Source organism: Bos indicus, chromosome 11 (assembly GCF_029378745.1).
Source record: "Bos indicus isolate NIAB-ARS_2022 breed Sahiwal x Tharparkar chromosome 11, NIAB-ARS_B.indTharparkar_mat_pri_1.0, whole genome shotgun sequence".
In the NCBI taxonomy this organism is placed as follows: Eukaryota; Metazoa; Chordata; class Mammalia; order Artiodactyla; family Bovidae; genus Bos; species Bos indicus.
The window spans coordinates 72,472,513-72,489,673 of record NC_091770.1 but is presented as its reverse complement, the minus strand read 5'-3'; the positions used below and the strand labels follow the sequence as shown (position 1 = coordinate 72,489,673).

The 17,161-nt window shown below is 47.3% G+C and overlaps 1 protein-coding gene across 2 annotated transcripts in view; it reads left to right on the top strand.

The window, feature by feature from the left end:
* The window catches only part of DPYSL5 (dihydropyrimidinase like 5), an 89,353-nt gene extending 80,120 nt beyond the window's left edge, over positions 1-9,233 (top strand). For both annotated transcript variants that reach the window (XM_070798984.1, XM_070798985.1), the window contains 2 exons: positions 3,932-4,100; positions 6,281-9,233. In XM_070798984.1, coding sequence (XP_070655085.1) covers positions 3,932-4,100; positions 6,281-6,366 — 255 coding nt within the window. In that variant the 3' untranslated portion in view covers positions 6,367-9,233. The remainder of the gene's footprint in view (positions 1-3,931; positions 4,101-6,280) is intronic.
* The last annotated feature ends 7,928 nt before the right edge of the window (positions 9,234-17,161 follow it).

Below are 17,161 nucleotides of genomic sequence, written 5' to 3'. Positions count from 1 at the left end.
AAGAGCCTCTTGATGAAAGTGGAAGAGGAGAGTTAAAAAGTTGGCTTAAAGCTCAATATTCAGAAAACTAAGATTATGGCATCTGGTCCCATCACTTCATGGCAAATAGATGGGGAAACAGTGGCTGACTTTATTTTTCTGGGCTTCAAAATCACTGCAGATGGTGATTGCAGCCATAAAATTAAAAGACGCTTACTCCTTGGAAGGAAAGTTATGACCAACCTAGACAGCATATTAAAGAGCAGAGACAATACTTTGTCAACAAAGGTCCATCTACTCAAGGCTATGGTTTTTCCAGTGGTCATGTATGGATGTGAGAGTTGGACTATAAAGAAAGCTGAGCACAGAAGAATGGATGCTTTTGAACTGTGGTGCTGGAGAAGACTCTTGAGAGTCCCTTGAACTGCAAGGAGATCCAACCAGTCCATCCTAAAGGAGATCAGTCCTGGGTGTTCATTGGAAGGACTGATGTTGAAGCTGAAACTCCAATCCTTTGGCCACCTGATGCAAAGAGCTGACTCAACTGGAAAAGACCCTGATGCTGGGAAAGATTGAAGGCAGGAGGAGAAGGGGACGACAGAGGATGAGATGGTTGGATGGCATCACCGACTGGATGGACATGGGTTTGGGTGGACTCCAGGAGCTGGTGATGGACAGGGAGGCCTAGCGTGCTGCAGTTCATGGGCTCACAAAGAGTCAGACATGACTGAGACTGAACTGACTGACTGACTGATTGACCTTCCTGACAACTCCAGGTGCTGGGAACCAGTAGCAGCCCCGGCCTCGTGGTGGAGGACCCAAATCACCAGAAAATAACAAGTCTGACAAACTGACAGGTGGAAGCATCATGCGGTTTCCCCTCTGGCAGAAAGTACTATCATCATGATTCAAAATGCTGCTGCCTAGCTATTTCCAGATTCTGTCCAGAAATGGTGGGTGTTCTTAGAAACACCATGACCAATGGCCTAGGAGCCCTAGCCCCAATCCAGGTCTTCTGTTGGGGAGCAGACTTGGACTACGCAAACAAAGCATGACTGTAGTTATCCCAGTATTCAATCTGAAAGCAGACTCAGGATCTCTCAGGTAGGTGAAGGGTCCCATCTCCACTATGCTTCCCAGATGGGGACAATGGCAGGAGGCCTCAGCCCCACCTCTGGAAGACATGCCAGAAAGAGATGGAAAAGCGATCCATTCACACACAAGATTATCTGACAAAGGATGGAAATGATTTAAAATAAGAAAATGGAAAAAAAAAATATCAGTGATGATGTAGAGAAATCGGGACGCTCATTCACTGTAAAATCGATGTAAAATGGTACAGCCACTTTGGAAAACAGTTTGGCAATTCCCAAATAGAGTTGCCAAAATGACTCAGCAATTCCTTTCTTGGTATGGACATACTCAAGAGAAATGAAAACACATGTCTGCAAAAAATCTTATCCATGAATGTTGATAGCAGGATTTTTTCCTTATAGCCAAAAAGTGAGAACAACTCAAATGCCTATCAACTATTGAATAAACAAAATGTAGTGTTAATATAGCCATACAATGGAATGTTATTTAGCCATGAAACGGAATGGAATGCTAATATATGCTATATACAACATGCACGAACCTTAAAAACATTATGCTAAGTGAAAGAATCCAGTCACAAAAGACCACATATTATATGATTCCATTTGTTGGAAATGTCCAAAAGAAGCCAATCCGCAGACAGAAAATAGACTAGTGGTTGCTCAGGGTTGGTCAGAGAGAATGGGAGTGATTGCTAATGAGTATGGGGATTTTTGAGGGGTGATGAAGATATTTTGAATTTACACAGTGGTGATGGTGGCACAACCTTGTGAATTACACTAAACACAACTATACTGTATACTTTTAAATGGTGAGTTTTATGGTATGTGAATTATATCTCAATTCAAAAAAAAATATGTCAATAATTCTGTGACTTTCCCAAAAAAGAACATTTTAGTCAGGAAATAGGGTCAAAAGAGGGTAAAGAAAGTGAAGCCCTTCTAAAAGCCAACCTCACAAAAATGTCAGACAGATACCAGTTTGTGCTGCTCTGAGGGCCAGCCACAGTGAAAGAGCCCAGCTTCTAGGGCTGACATAAATTTAACTCAGAATCCCTTTATCCAAAGCACTTATTGTAATGACAAAGTAAGGTCCTCAAGAAAAAGCCATCTCTATTTCCTATTCTCCAGTATAGCCCTTACATACAGAACGCAGGGCTTCCCCAATGGCTCAGCAGTAAAGAATCCACCAAAATGCAAGAGATGCAAGAGACACGAGTTCGATCTCTGGGTGGAGAAGATCCCCTGGAGGAGGAAATGACAACCCACTTCGGTATTCTTGCCTGGGAAACCTCATGGACAGAGGAGGCTGGCAGGCTACAGTCTATGGGGTCGCCAAGAGTCGGACACAAGTGAGTGACTGAGCACACAATAGAATATAGGTATGCAGAAAACCTAATTTCTCCCAAATTATAAATAAGCAGTCCATACAGAGCAGGGTCCTCGGGGAGAAACCAGCCCTGGGGTTGGGACTAGTATCTAAAGCCAGGAAGCCAGGGGCTTCCCAGACCTGCCAAAGTCACTCACCCAGGGCTTACCAGGTCCATACTCCCACCTACACCACCCAGACCCCAAAGTGCAGCCTGGTAAAGGCTAAAACACTCTAGACCAGCTTTGACATTCTGAGGGCTGAGCTCAACTACACATCTGTTGGAGAATACAAAGGAATATGTAAGCTGAGGAGCATTCCAGAAATCACCCATATCTATTGTTTCTCTCAAGGTTTTCAATAAGCATTGAGCAGCAAGGAGATTGAGGTTCTGTCTCTGATGAGTGCCTGGGGTGTAGATTATATATGCTGCTCCTTCAGACCTTATGCACACACCCCAACACACTTCCTCTCACAATACCACCCTTTAAAATGATAAAGCCCCATAAATGACCTCTGCAATAATAACAACTGCTGGTAATTTTGTGTCACTCACCATGTGCCAGAGCTTTACGTGTTCTATTTCATTTGATCTCATAACAACTCTGTAGTCTTACAAGTGAGAAAACAGGCACAGAGAGTTTATGTAACTTGCATAAGGTCACACAGCTTCCAAGTAACAGAACTGGGAGTGAAACATAGGCAGTCTGGTTGCAGAATATAGGTTCTTAATTCCACTGCCTTTGTGAGTAAAAAATTAACTACTATTGCTAATGAGGGATTCTAATCTTCAAATCAGCTGTATTTAGCCTCTATTCCCACAAAGTTGTCAGATCGATCCCAGTAAAAGCTCCAGTATTTTGTCCACCTGATGTGAAGAACCGACTCATTGGAAAAGACCCTGATGCTGGGAAAGACTGAAGGCAAAAGGAGAAGAGGGAGACAGAGGATGAGATGGTTAGACAGCACCACCAACTCAATGGAAATGAATGTGAGCAAACTCCAGGAGAGAGCAGGGGACAGGAAAGCCTGGTGTGCTGCAGTCTATGGAGTCGCAAAGAGTCAGACATGACTTAGTGATTGAACAACAACAGCTTGAGAGCCTGGCCAGTGAAGGGATCACTGCTCCACGTGAGGGATGCTCTCTAAAGCGGAATATTTCCGAAGCCTACCTGCTGCCTTGGAAAGCATTCTACCAGTGTCAAGGGGGAGCCAGTGGATATCTCCTTTATGCACATACCTGCACATGCTCACACATATGCCCTGTTTAGGAAGTACAAGAGGATTCTTTACCCTTGGGCTCAAGATGTAGGAAGGCTTTGTCACGTGCAATAATTTGGGTTCTGAACAGAGTGGCAGTGTTAAGACCCTTCATCAGCCATCAGGGAAGCTCTGGTGGTGGTGGTGGTGTCTTGGCCCTGATGGTTGAGGGTGTTCGTGCTCTGATGGTATCATCTTTTCCCTTTTTCTCCTTCTCTGCCATCACTAGACCTTAAAGGTGAGGGGAGTGGACCGCACGCCCTACCTGGGGGATGTAGCTGTCATTGTGCATCCTGGGAAAAAAGAGATGGGAACGCCACTGGCAGACACTCCAACCCGGCCTGTCACCCGACATGGGGGCATGAGGGACCTTCATGAATCCAGTTTCAGCCTTTCTGGTAAGAGCAAGGGCCACTTGGCCTGGCACTTGTGTCTCCACCTCAGTGGGGTGTAGGGAGACGGGCGGAGGGGTCAGGAGTCCCACCCAGGCAGTGGGGCTTACTCCACCTCCTCCCTCCGTCTCCCATCCTCTGCCCGGTGATGAGTCCTGGGTTCCCTGTTGCTGCTGCTGCTGCTGCTAAGTCGCTTCAGTCGTGTCCAACTCTGTGCGACCCCATAGACGGAAGCCCACCAGGCTCCCCCGTCCCTGGGATTCTCCAGGCAAGATACTGGAGTGGGTTGCCATTTCCTTCTCCAATGCATGAAAGTGAAAAGTGAAAGGGAAGTCGCTCAGTCGTGTCCGACTTTTAGCAACCCCATGGACTGCAGCCCACCAGGCTCCGCTGTCCATGAGATTTTCCAGGCAAGAGCACTGGAGTGGGGTGCCATTGCCTTTTCCGGGGTCCCCTGTTAGAGACACACAAATACTGGGGATGGGAAAGGAGGGCTCTCCCAGTCCACAGGCCCTGCCACTCCACCCGGCCACGGCTCTTCTGGGGCTTGCCCCACGGTTACTAAGTTCAAATGTTTTCATCCCTTGAAACATCTTGAGGGCCTGGCACGTAGGGTGCCCCTAGAGATGATCAGACCTCAGAAGGGTTAACTCTGTGCCACATTGGTCTGCACCCGCATTTCCCACCCCGTCCTCACCAGCCTCTCTGAAAGACATGGTGTTTCCCTTTCGTCCCTCATCTTTAGCCTGTTTGCTCCTCTGCCACCTTCTTTTCTTGCCAGGAGTTGTACTGTATAGAATATACAAAACAGAAATATATGGGTGTGTCTATGCTTAGAGACTTTACTGCTGATAGCTGCATGCCTGCCAGGTGCTCAGTGGTAGTTAAAGGTGGGGAATTGCGGGCATAAACCGCAAGTTTCCCTGGAGAACAGGCAGAGGCCCATAAGGTGCCCTGGACCTGCAAGCAGCTTTGCTGGAAAGTGTGAGCCCCACGTGAAAGCGGTCAGGGCTGGGTCTTGCTGAACTGCCTCCAGGACTAGCCCGGGTGCAGACTGAGCCTCTGCTCTGCAGGCTCTGTGCTGGGGCCAGAGGGTGAGAGGACCTAGATCCACATGTCTCCACACAGAGCATGGATTCTCCTGGGGACAGGGAGACACCGCCGCAAACCAGCCTAATCTGAGAGGCAAAGAGCTATACCCAGGGCTGCCAAGGGGCACGGCTGGCTGCTGGGCTTCCTTTGTGCCCAACCGTGCGCTGAGAGCAGCTCAAGTGGCTCCTGTCTGAGTTGCTGACTGGCCTTTGTGGGGAGAGGTCCTCTCCACACCCCTCCCCCATCATCTCAGAGCCAATCTCACTACAGAGATAACTTCTCCCCCGCCCTGAGGGCCACTGTTAAAACTCCCACCAGTGAGGGGACCGAGTGCAGTCAGAAAGAGGTCCGCCGTGTGGAGTGTCCGTGGGCGCCCCCGCCTGGCCAATCCAGGAGGTGTCGCGCCCCACGGCTGCCTAGACCTGGCCCCTCCCGCCGGGGTCAGCCCCAGGAGAAGCGTCCAGGCCTGAGAGGTGCCAGTCTCCTCGGGCCCCTGGCTTCTGCTCCCACCCAAGTCTGGGTAGAGCCAAGACTGGACAGAACCGCTCTCAGGTGCAGCAGACACCAGGCAGCCTCTCACCTTCCCTCGCCTCAAACCCTGTCTGCTGTGAGACAGGCGGAAGAATGCTCCATGGCACTCCCTGGGGCACCAGGACTTCTTTTCAAAGCCTCGAGATTTCAAGACGTGGGGGCCTTTGAAGGTGCTGTTCTGTTTTTCCAAGACAATGGCGCCCCCTCCTCCCTCTCTTGCTCACTGAGTCATATGTACAAAGGCACACTTGCTAACAGGCGGCTCCATGGTCTGTGTGCTTGACGAGAGAGGGTACTTACCCTCCAGGGCTGGGAGTGGTGAAGGCAGGTGTAGCAAGGCAGTTAATTAACCGTGGAGGCTCTGAATCAGGAAGACCGAGGTTCAAGTCCAGGCTTTACATACTCATAGACTATGGGACAGTGGGCAAGTTAACTTCCCTGAGCTTCGGTCTTCCCACCTGTAAAATGGGATGGTGTTGTGTTGAGGATTAAATTACATCTAAGCACGGGAGGACCTGGTTTTATTACCTAGGGGAACTCACCCTCTGCTTCCTTCCTTCCAGGTTCTCAGATCGATGACCATGTTCCAAAGCGAGCCTCGGCTCGGATCCTCGCTCCCCCCGGAGGCAGGTCAAGCGGCATTTGGTAAAGACACTGCCCAGCCCCCCAAGTGAAGATGCTCCGACGCCACCAGCCCCACGCCCTCCAGCCGCAGTTGCAGGGGTGGGGCGGGAGAGGCCGCGCTGGGCAGCTCACCACCTGAGGGGCCCCGGGACCCAGGGGCCCTCCCCATGTCTGACACGTGATTCACTGTGCTTCGAGCCAACCCTAACAGGCACTTTGAGATGTGTTCCTCCTGCTGCAGTCCTTTCCTGCCTCGGCCCCAGCGGGCTTCCCTGGGGCCCAGGAAGCCCATACTATGCACAGAGCCCACTTGCATAGAGCCTGGCCCTGCCCCTCCCTCGCACCCGCCCCCTGCTGGCCTTGGGCAACCCCCGCCCTTAGTGCCCTGCCCCTGGCTAACCCGCCAGTTGTCCAGAGCACTTTAGCAGATGTGTTTTAAAAGAAAAGGACCCCCTCCCCGATCCCCTTCGGCCCCTCGGTCTTTTTCCCCAAGTCAGACAGGTGTCCGTATCCCAGCCGTGCCCCAGGACCTCCTGTTTCTCCCGATTCAACTCCTGCCCCTGTTTGGGAGTGGCTGGGACACGCTGCGCCCTTTGCTGGCTGCCTCATCCCCGAATCCCGGCAGTCCCAGGCCCAGAAGGGCTGGCCGGGTGGGCGTGAGGCTGGTGCCAGGCGCGTGTATATGATTTCGTTTTGCACGTTTGGTTTGCGCAGTGGTTTGGTTTGACTTGTTTGTGCATCCTGTGAAAACTGACGGTGCTTTGTGTCACTAGCATAGCATAGAAACAGGAATAGATGTGGACCTTAAGAGATGCTGCATCGACACCAACCAGACAGCCTAGGGCACTGAGAACAGGGGCCAGAGGGGCATACTGGACTCTCGGGGCCCTTCCTCTCCCTATCTGGAGTCTTCCGGTGCCCCCTCCCCTCCTGGTTTCCTGCATCCTGAGAGGGTGCCCGGAATGCTGGCCCTAGAGACCTTCAGGAAGCAAGGTGGCCTTTCCCATGTGTGGTCCTGGTCACTCCCAGCACTAGCCACCCACCCCCCAACACACACACACCCAATTGCCTGTAGGTATCCCCCTGCTGGACAGAGGCCCAGTTGCTCCTCCTGTGTGATTGGCAAGAGGCCTCATGCCTGCTGGGGAAGAGGTGGGAGGGGCATGATAGGGGGAGCAGGCTGGCTGTATGCCAGGTAGGAGGCCAGGCCAGTAGGACCTGGCTATAGCCAACAGTGCTACACAGGGTCTGCGGTCTCCTGTGGTCAGCACCTCGCCCTCACCTGCTTGTGGTCTCCATCTCCTCTCAGCTGGGCCTCCCCTGCCTCCAAAACTCTAGGAGGTTTCCATGGAAACACTAGAGACTGCCCTTGCTAAGCCTTGTTCCCCCCTGGGGAGTGACATCACATCGCACCTGGGCTGACACGCGGCTCCTGGACTCTTGGGCCAGTGGTCATACCCTGCACATTTCTGCAGTGCTTTTCATGTTTTCAAAGCCCTTTCACATATGAGCTCTCAATTGCTCCTCACAACCACAAAGCATGAATTATTCTCCCCATTTCTCAGATGTGGCCCAGAAAGCTCAGGCCCTCTGACTCCAGAAAGGTCCAGACTGCCCTTTTTTAGAACTTGGTTGTCTACCCCAGCTGTGGATGGAAGGAGTGGAGTGACATCTCTTGCAGATCCCCCGCTGAGAGTTTAACTAGCTAGATGACTTACTCCCCAGTAGGCATTCTGCTTTGTTTTGCACAGGTAGATAGATTTTTCTTGTAAACAAACTAATGCATATTCACTATTTGAGCCAGAACTAGTTACATGCTGGAGGCTTGCCATGTGGTTTGAGCTGCCTCCTCATCCTCACCCCTCCCTTCACGCTCCCCTTCCTCACTTAGGGGCTGAGAGGACCCAGACGGTAACCCAGGAAGCAGAGGCAGCAAAGGCACTCATGGAGAGTGGTAGCTATGGGGACAGTCAGTAGGGATCTAAGCCTGAGAAACCGTGACACTGATCCCTTGGTACAATGCACATCATCTTTATCCCTTTCAGCCCTTGCTGGGTCATGGGCCTTGGGCAGATGCCAAAGAGCCAAGCAGTGGTGGTAGCCAGCGGGCAGAGCATCCCTGCTTGGGCCAGGAAAGCTTTACCTTCTCTGAGTGCCTCCGCCCGAGAGATGCGTGGTCCGTGGCTCTGGGAGACCACCTCTTGGTGTGGTCCGTCGAAGGCCTTCCACTTCATTCACCCCCGACCCTTACATAGACCCACCCTTGCCCAAGAGCATCTAGATGAGAATCAGAAGGAGGTTCAAGGAACCGAATGAAAGGTCAGCCCTGTCACCCATTCCCTGCCCCTGTGCTGAGCTCCAGCCAGCCCCATCACCAGCCCCACCGGCTCCTGGTTGGAATGAAAAGGGTCTCTGGTTGCACTGAATGCAGCTCTCAAACTTGGTCTTGTACTTGCTGAATAAATACTGTTGTTCTTGCCTTAGCTGCTCTCTAGGTTTGTGGGGTTAAGTTACCAGAAAATTGTGCTACCGTGTGTGCGTGTGTATGTGTGCGTGTGTGTAGTGCTAGGAGTCCACAGTAGGTCTCGGTCAAGCCAATGCCGAGATGAGGGCTTTTCCAATACTGACCCAGAAACCACAGAAACCACTCGGAAACCCAAACCCCTTCCAGCTACCCAGGCGGCGAGCACAGCCTGGGGTCGGGATGGAGCCTCGAACACCCCAGCACCCAAGTGACTTCCTCACTCCTCTGTAAACGTCATGGTGCTAAGATTGTGTCAACCCCAGGACGGCACATGGTCTTGTGCTTTGGCCACCCGATTGAGGCAAACACAAAACAGCCCGACTCATTGTGTTCTGGTGCAGGTTTGTATTAAACTATAGCTACTTCTCGCTTGGTCTCAGTTGTGTTTCTTCAAAGAAGAGGGAGTTTGGTGGGGGGACCTTTTCTTCCATAGTGGCTGGGGTGAGGCTTTAGCCACTAAAAAACGGCCAAAAAACTCAGCTTTGGTTCTTCACTTGTGTTGTGTGGAAGATGGCAGTTCACTGGGAGGCCTGAACAGAGTTTGAAGATTAAAAAAATGCTGAATGCTTCCCTGGTGGTCCAGTGGTTAAGACTGTGCATGTCCGCTGCAAGAGTCACAGGTTTGATCCCTGGTCAGGGAAGTTCCACATGCCTTGCTGTCTGGTCAAAAAAAAAAGTGTTGGGAGACAGGAGCCTCAGTGACCCAACAGCTAATAGTCAGTCCTTTCTCCTGGTGGGAACAAAACCAAGTTTTTTGGTGCCAAATTTCTAAGACAAGGTTGGGGTGAGTTATCTGAAACAGGAATAGTTAGAGGAAGACATTAGATACAAAAGGAGGGCGGGAGATGGGGTTGGACTAGGCTTTTCCCACCCACCATTGGTCGCTTATTTTCTTGGCTACCATTTTGGAACACCATAGCCTACTCTCCACGTTGGAACCCTTGGCTGTTGGAACCATGGACTCACAAAATCACATTTCAAAGGACTATTCAAGGCCAATGTATCTTTGAGGACTTCTCAGGCTGCTCTCCGGCTCCACTGAGAGCCCACTGTGCCTTCAAACCCTTCCATCTGCATCAAGGCTAACTCGGGCAGAGATTGGGGGGTTACTGATCAAACACTTTCACACTAAAGAGTGAGTGAAATTATTGCTACCAATACCATGGGGTCATGGGTGCGTGCTAAGTCACTTCTTCAGTCATGCCTGACTCATTGCGACCCTATGGGCTGTAGCCCGCCAGGCTCCTCTGACCATGGGAGTCTCCAGGCAAGAATACTGGAGTGGGTTGCCATGCCCTTCTCCAGGGGACCTTCCCAACCCAGGGATCAAACCCATGTCTCAAATCTCCTGCATTGGCAGGTGGGTTCTTTACCACTAGCGCCACCTGGGAAGCCCACTATGGGGTTGCTTGTACTTATTTCTTAAGCCTCCAAAATAAAGCCTTAATGAGGGAATTTTAGGTAGAATGGGGAAACAGTTGTCTGCAGGGGAACTTTCACAGCTTTCCTGCAAATAAGGTAGCCCATGACCTAAAGAAACACCCAGAGCACTACAGTTAATAATGAAGTGATCTGTGCGTAAAAGTTCTACTGGGGCTTCTAAGCAAGATGGAAATACCATTGTCTGATTTGTGAAGGAAGCTGAGTTGCTGGGATGGTTCTAAGCCAAAACGTCTGTTTCCTCATACCATGGGAGCACACCAGAACGTGATTAAATGCCAAAAATCCCTTGTGTAAGTGAATGAAAAATGGCATGGCCGCTCATTTGGCAGACCATGTGCATGGTATCAGGTAGTTCATAGAGGAAAAAAATAAAACAAGACACCAGGAAGACACTGGTCTCCTTTGTATGCAGTTGTGGAAAAACAAAAGACCACAGATTCAGACTTTAAAATAAGGCTTGATCCTTTATAAGAATCTGCACTTGAAACCTGAACCAGCCAGCAGTCAAGCAACAGTCACCCTCAAATTCTTAACTCCAAGTACAGATTGACTTTTAGATACAGGTACACCTAACACTAAGAACTGCCTTGCAGTTAGTGAAGGAGGAAGTCTCATGACACCCGAGGCAAAGAAGAAACCTCACAATACACCAGGAGTGTAACCTCATTGTCCTAAGTTAATGAAAGGTTATTTGATAGCTGCTAATAACACGTTTGGAAGGGTTCTTAGTGTTTTTCCAGTAAAACATTAAAGGATCTAACATGTGTTGATACTTGATACATCTTACAAAGATGGAAGCTGAGTTCTTCACTTGCTTGCCTTCATATATTTACAAACCACACATTTATACCTAGAGGGATCTTGTCCAGGGTTTGCCCAAACAATTCTGTTTTAAGTCTGTTGCCCCCAGAATAATTCTTAACAGTGCCCTCTTTCACTTTCAAATATGTCTTGGTTTGGACAATAAATTGTATGGTCACCTTACATATACCTATACATTAGGCTATTAAAATGCTTGTCATGAGTCAAATGTTTTTCCATCACTGAAAGATGGGGGATAGGGCAAGGAAAATGGGTCCTTTTTCATGAGTGAGGACCAGGGTTTCCTATGACAAGCCCTGAGGCTCCACACAGCCTTGGAGACCTCATGAGACCTCAGTGGCTGTGGCTATAGCAGAGGGTGAAGCCTTGGGGGCACCTTCCTAAGCTTTTCAGTTTAGCTTATAGACTTTATTATTCTATTAAAGGCTGTAAGCCTACCAAATTTTATCATTTACTTTTAAGGGGGCTTTGATTCAATTCATAAACTTAAATACTTTACAATATTTCAAACTACATTTAAAATTCTACTTCCTTTCTAAGTACCTTTCCCAAGTATTAAATGATTATTACCAATTTAATATACTGATAAATATAGTGAGCTTAGAGGTTTATTAGATATTTCTCTGCCAAGCATAAACAGTAAGATTTCAACATAACTCCTAAGTCTTAAGTTACACATTTCAAGTTAGTTCTGGGGCGCTCACTCTAATAAGCCAAAATTTCTCTTACAAGTACATAAACTACCAAATATATGCAGATCCGCTCTTTTATTTTAATTGAAGTACAGTTGATTTACAATGCTGTTTAAGTTTCAGGTGCACAGCACAGTGATGTGTGAGCATCCAGATCTCATCAAGACATTTCTAATGAATGGAACGAATGCTTCAGGAGCTAGCAGGAGAAAGGCACTAGCTGCACACAAAGAATTGGACATCAAATGTCCGTCACCTGGTTTGTCAACAAAATGCTAGAAGATGGACGATCATGGAGTATGTTTTCTAACTTTTGAGGGAAAATAATTTCCAACCTAGAATTCTGCACACAGTCAATCTGTCAACCAAGTATCTGTGAAAAGTCATTTTCAGTTCAGTTGTTCAGTCATGTCTGACTCTTTGCAACCCCATGGACTGTAGCACGCCAGGCCTCCCTGCCCATCACCAACTCCCAGAGTTTACTCAAACTCATGTCCATTGAGTTGGTGATACCATCCAACCATCTCATCCTCTGTCATCCCTTTCTCCTCCTGCCTTCAATCTTTCCCAGCATCAGGGTCTGTTCAAATGAGTCAGCTCTTCATATCAGGTGGCCAAAATATTGGAGTTTCAGCTTCAACATCAGTCCTTCCAATGAATAACCAGGACTGATCTCCTTTAGGATGGGCTGGTTGAATCTCCTTGCAGTCCAAGGGACTCTCAGGAATCTTCAACACCACAGTTCAAAAGCATCAATTCTTTGGTGCTCAGCTTTCTTTATAGTCCAACCCTCACATCCATACATGATTACTGGAAAAACCATAGCCTTGACTAGACAGACCTTTGTTGGCAAAGTAATGTCTCTGCTTTTTAATATTCTGTCTAGGTTGGTCATAACCTTCCTTCCAAGGAGTAAGCGTCTTTTTATTTCATGGCTGCAGTCACCATCTGCAGTGATTTTGGAGCCCCAAAAAATAAAGTCTGCCACTGTTTCCACTGTTTCTCCATCTATTTGTCATGAAGTGATGGGACCAGATGCCGTGATCTTAGTTTTCTGAATGTTGAGCTTTAGGCCAACTTTTTCACTCTCCTCTTTCACTTTCATCAAGAGGCTCTTTAGTTCTTCAGCTTCTGCCATAAGGATGGTGTCATCTGCATATCTGAAATTATTGATATTTCTCCCAGCAATCTTGATTTCAAATTGTGCTTCATCCAGCCCAGCATTTCTCATGATGTACTCTGCATGTAAGTTAAATAAGGACAGTGACGATATACAGCCTTGACATATTCCTTTTCCTATTTGGAACCAGTCTGTTGTTCCAGTTCTAACTGTTGCTTCCTGACCTGCATACAAATTTCTCAAGAGGCAGGTCAGGTGGTCTGGTATTCCCGTCTCTTTCAGAATTTTCCACAGTTTATTGTGATCCACACAGTCAAAGGCTTTGGCATAGTCGATAAAGCAGAAATAGATGTTTTTCTGGAAGTCTCTTGCTTTTTCGATGATCCAGCGGATGTTGGCAATTTGATCTCTGGTTCCTCTGCCTTTTCTAAAACCAGCTTGAACATCTGGAAGTTCACAGTTCACGTATTGCTGAAGTCTGGCTTGGAGAATTTTGAGCATTACTTTGCTAGTGTGTGAGATGAGTGCAATTGTGCAGTAGTTTGAGCATTCTTTGGCATTGCCTTTCTTAGGCATTTTCAGACATGCAAGATTGAAAAATTTGACTTTCTTTGTACCCCTTTTTCGGGAATCTATTTGAGGGTGCGTCCCAACATACTAAACTGCAGTTAAAAAAAAAAACAAAACAGAAAGACATGGGATAAAGGGAGTAGGAGATTCAGCATAAGTAAGAGGATCAGGAATGGTGTACAGGGAAACCTCTGGAAGACAGCTGGGCAGCAGCCTGGAGGACAGTTGGACCTGAGGACGCAGTCCTGAATAAATCCTGACCAGGAAGCTAGAAAAGCCATTGGGGAGACTTCCCTGGTGGTCCAGTGGCTCAGGCTACATGCTCCCAGGGCAGGAAGCCCAGGGTTTTATGACTGGCCAGGGAACTATATCTCACATGCCACAACCAAGATCCAGTGCAGCCCAACAAAATAAATATTTTTTTAAAAAGAAAAGCCAGTTAGTCCTTTATTTGCTCTTTTGTAATAATATGCTATAAATACTTAGCTGAAAGAGGTTCTTAAAACAACCAGAAATATTGCCTTACTCTTGATAAAAAGAGAACTGAAGAAGGAAAGATGATTTGCAAAAATGAATGAATTATGGATTCTCTGAGTTTAGGGATTCTTTACACACATCTAATTTAACCTCTGCAGAAATTTCTGCCACATCCATGACAGATCGTCTAGCCCAGAAACCAGGACATTTAGTCCAGGGACAGAGACCTACCTTCCCCAGGCATCCTCTCCTAGTCCCCCAGAGCTCTGTTTGTTCAGTATGACTTCCTTAATCGAAACTGAATTCTGTCTCTTGGCAACTCACGCCTTTTACCCCAGCTCTTGCCTCTGGAGGCACAAAGAATGAATAGCCGCCTCATTCATGTACCAGCTCTTTCTCTGTGTGCACTTCAACATGGGCTCCACCCTGCTCACCCACTCATGTTTCCTCTAAGCCAATAGTTCTCCAACTTCAGCTTTGCATCAAAGTCACCTAAATGGGGACTTCCTGGAGGTTCAGAGGCTAAGACTCCATGTTTCCAAAGCAGGAGGCCCAGGTTTGATTCTTGGTGGGGAAATTAGATCCCTCATGCTGCACCTAAGAGTTCGCATGCTGAAACAAAGGTCTAAGATCCCATGTGCCACAATTAAGACCCACCACAGACAGATAAATACTTTTTTAAAACTAATAAAATTTTTAAAAAAGAAAGAATCACCTGGAGGACTTCTTTAAATGCAGGCCACTGGACTCCACCCCCACAGCTTCTGACTCAGTAGGTCTGCTGTGGGGACAAAGAATTTGTCTTATAAGACAAAGACTCCCTTGAGACTGCAAGGAACAACTTGGGAGGCAGAGGGCCCTGGAGAAGTACAGCCCTAAGAAGTGATCTCCTTTGGAGAGTGAGTGCCTTCAGTTCCTGGGGGGCCAGAGCAGCAGCCATCCACTGAAAATGCCAGGAAGGTATTTCTTACCCTGCCCCTTACCCTGCCCCTTCCTGCTGTACTAGCCTCCTCTTCTGCGCTGTCTCTGCCTTGTTTGGCCTTTCTCTGCTTCCCAAGGTTCTGGATCCAAGAGATGGCCCCTGGCCACAGTACTACCCATAAAGGCCTCCAGGTGGCGCTCTAAGCTTATCAGTGCCTGCTTCTTTGGTTTACGGTGCCAAGGTTGACCTAACCTAATATGCAGAGAGTCTGTACATCATGCAAAATGCTGGGCTAAATGAATCACAAACTGGAATCAAGATTGCCAGGAAAAATATCAACAACCTCAGATATGCAGATGATACCACTCTAATGGCAGAAAGTGAAGAGGAGCTAAAGAGACTCTTGATGAGGGGGAAAGAGGAGAGTGAAAAAGCTGGCTTAAAACTCAACATTCAAAAAGCTAAGATCATGGCGTTTCGTCCCATCACTTCACGGCAAATAGAAGGGGGGAAAGTACAAGCAGTGACAGATTTTATTTTCTTGGGCTCCAAAATCTGCAGATGGTGACAGCTATGAAATTAAAAGATGTTTGCTCCTTGGAAGGAAAGCTATGACAAAACTAGACAGCATATTAAAAAGTAGAGATATCACTTTGCTGACAAAGGTCTGTGTAGTCAAAGCTGTGGTTTTTCCAGTAGTCAAGTATGGGTGTAAGAGTTGGATTATAAAGAAGGCTGAGCACCGAAGAATTGATACTTTTGAATTGTGGTGCTGGAGAAGACTCTTGAGAGTCCCTTGGACTGCAGGGAGAAAAAAAACAGTCATTCCTAAAGGAAATGAACCCTGAATATTCATTGAAAGGACTGATGCTGAAGCTGAAGCTCCAATACTTAAGCCACCTAATGCAAAGAACCAACTTATTGGAAAAGACCCTGATGCTGGGAAAGACAGAAGGAGAAAGGAGAAAGGAGCAGAAGAGGATGAGATGGTTAGATAGCATTACCAATTCAATGGACATGAATTTGAGCTCTGGGAGATTATGAAAGGCAGGGGAATCTGGATTGCTGCAGTCTATGGGGTCTCAAAGGGTCGAACAAGACTTAGCAATTTAACGAGAGACCTAAGAAAGGCCAATATGTCCACATCACTGTGGCCTCAACCTCAGCCCCCAGAGCAGCCCAGGACTAGGTCAACCTTGAGTGTGAGTGAGGGACCACAGCAGCCCTTCTGCTATCATGAGAACCCCTGGGGAAGTTGTCCTTTTCAAAACCAATCTCAAGGTTTAGGTTAAAGTTGCAAGTTTTAACAAACAAAAATACAGGATGCTCAGTTAAATCTGAATTTAAGATAGCGAATCATTTTTAGAAATTTTGCATATAGATATGTCTCATATAGTGTCTGTGGCATACTTATACTGAAAAATTATTTGTTGTTTGTCTGAAATTCCAGTTTAACTAGGCATCTTATATTCATCTGGCCAGTCTAGGTTAACTTTCATGAGTTTTAGATTTTTTATGTAATGCAGGCTTATGGGGTATCTGCCAGGCATGTGTTAGATACAAAAATGAATCAAGTGCAGCTTCTGCATTTAGAGATTAATTTGAGGAAAATATATATTGATAAATAATTATAGTACAGTAGGCTTAGGAACCATGGGATAATAGACATTTGGGTTTTAGTGCTGGCTTTAGTTCAAGCTCTGCTTCTGATGTTCACTAGCTGTGTGATCTTAGGCAAGTTAGTTAACTTCTCTGGGTCTCTATTGTTTATTGTAAAAATGGAAATGATACCAACCTCAGGGGATGACCAGGGCAGTTATAGGAAATGGTACACATCTCATGCCAGGCTATAGTAGCAGCTAAATAAATGTTAATTTCCCCTTTTTAAAAAAGAAATGCTGTGTGTGAGAGAGAGACAAATAAAAGTACCAGCAAAGAGCTTTACTTGTTTTGGGAAGGTCTTTACAAAGACATTACTTTTCCAACAAAGGTCCATCTAGTCAAGGCTATGGTTTTTCCAGTAGTCATATGTGGATGTGAGAGTTGGACTATAAAGAAATCTGAGAGCAGAAGAATGGATGCTTTTGAACTGTGGTGTTGGAGAAGACTCTTGAGGGTCCCTTGGACTGCAAGGAGATCCAACTAGTCCATCCTAAAGGAGATCAGTCCTGGTTATTCATTGGAAGGACTGATGTTGAAGCTGAAACTCAAATCATTTGGCCACCTGATGGGAAGAGCTGACTCATTTGA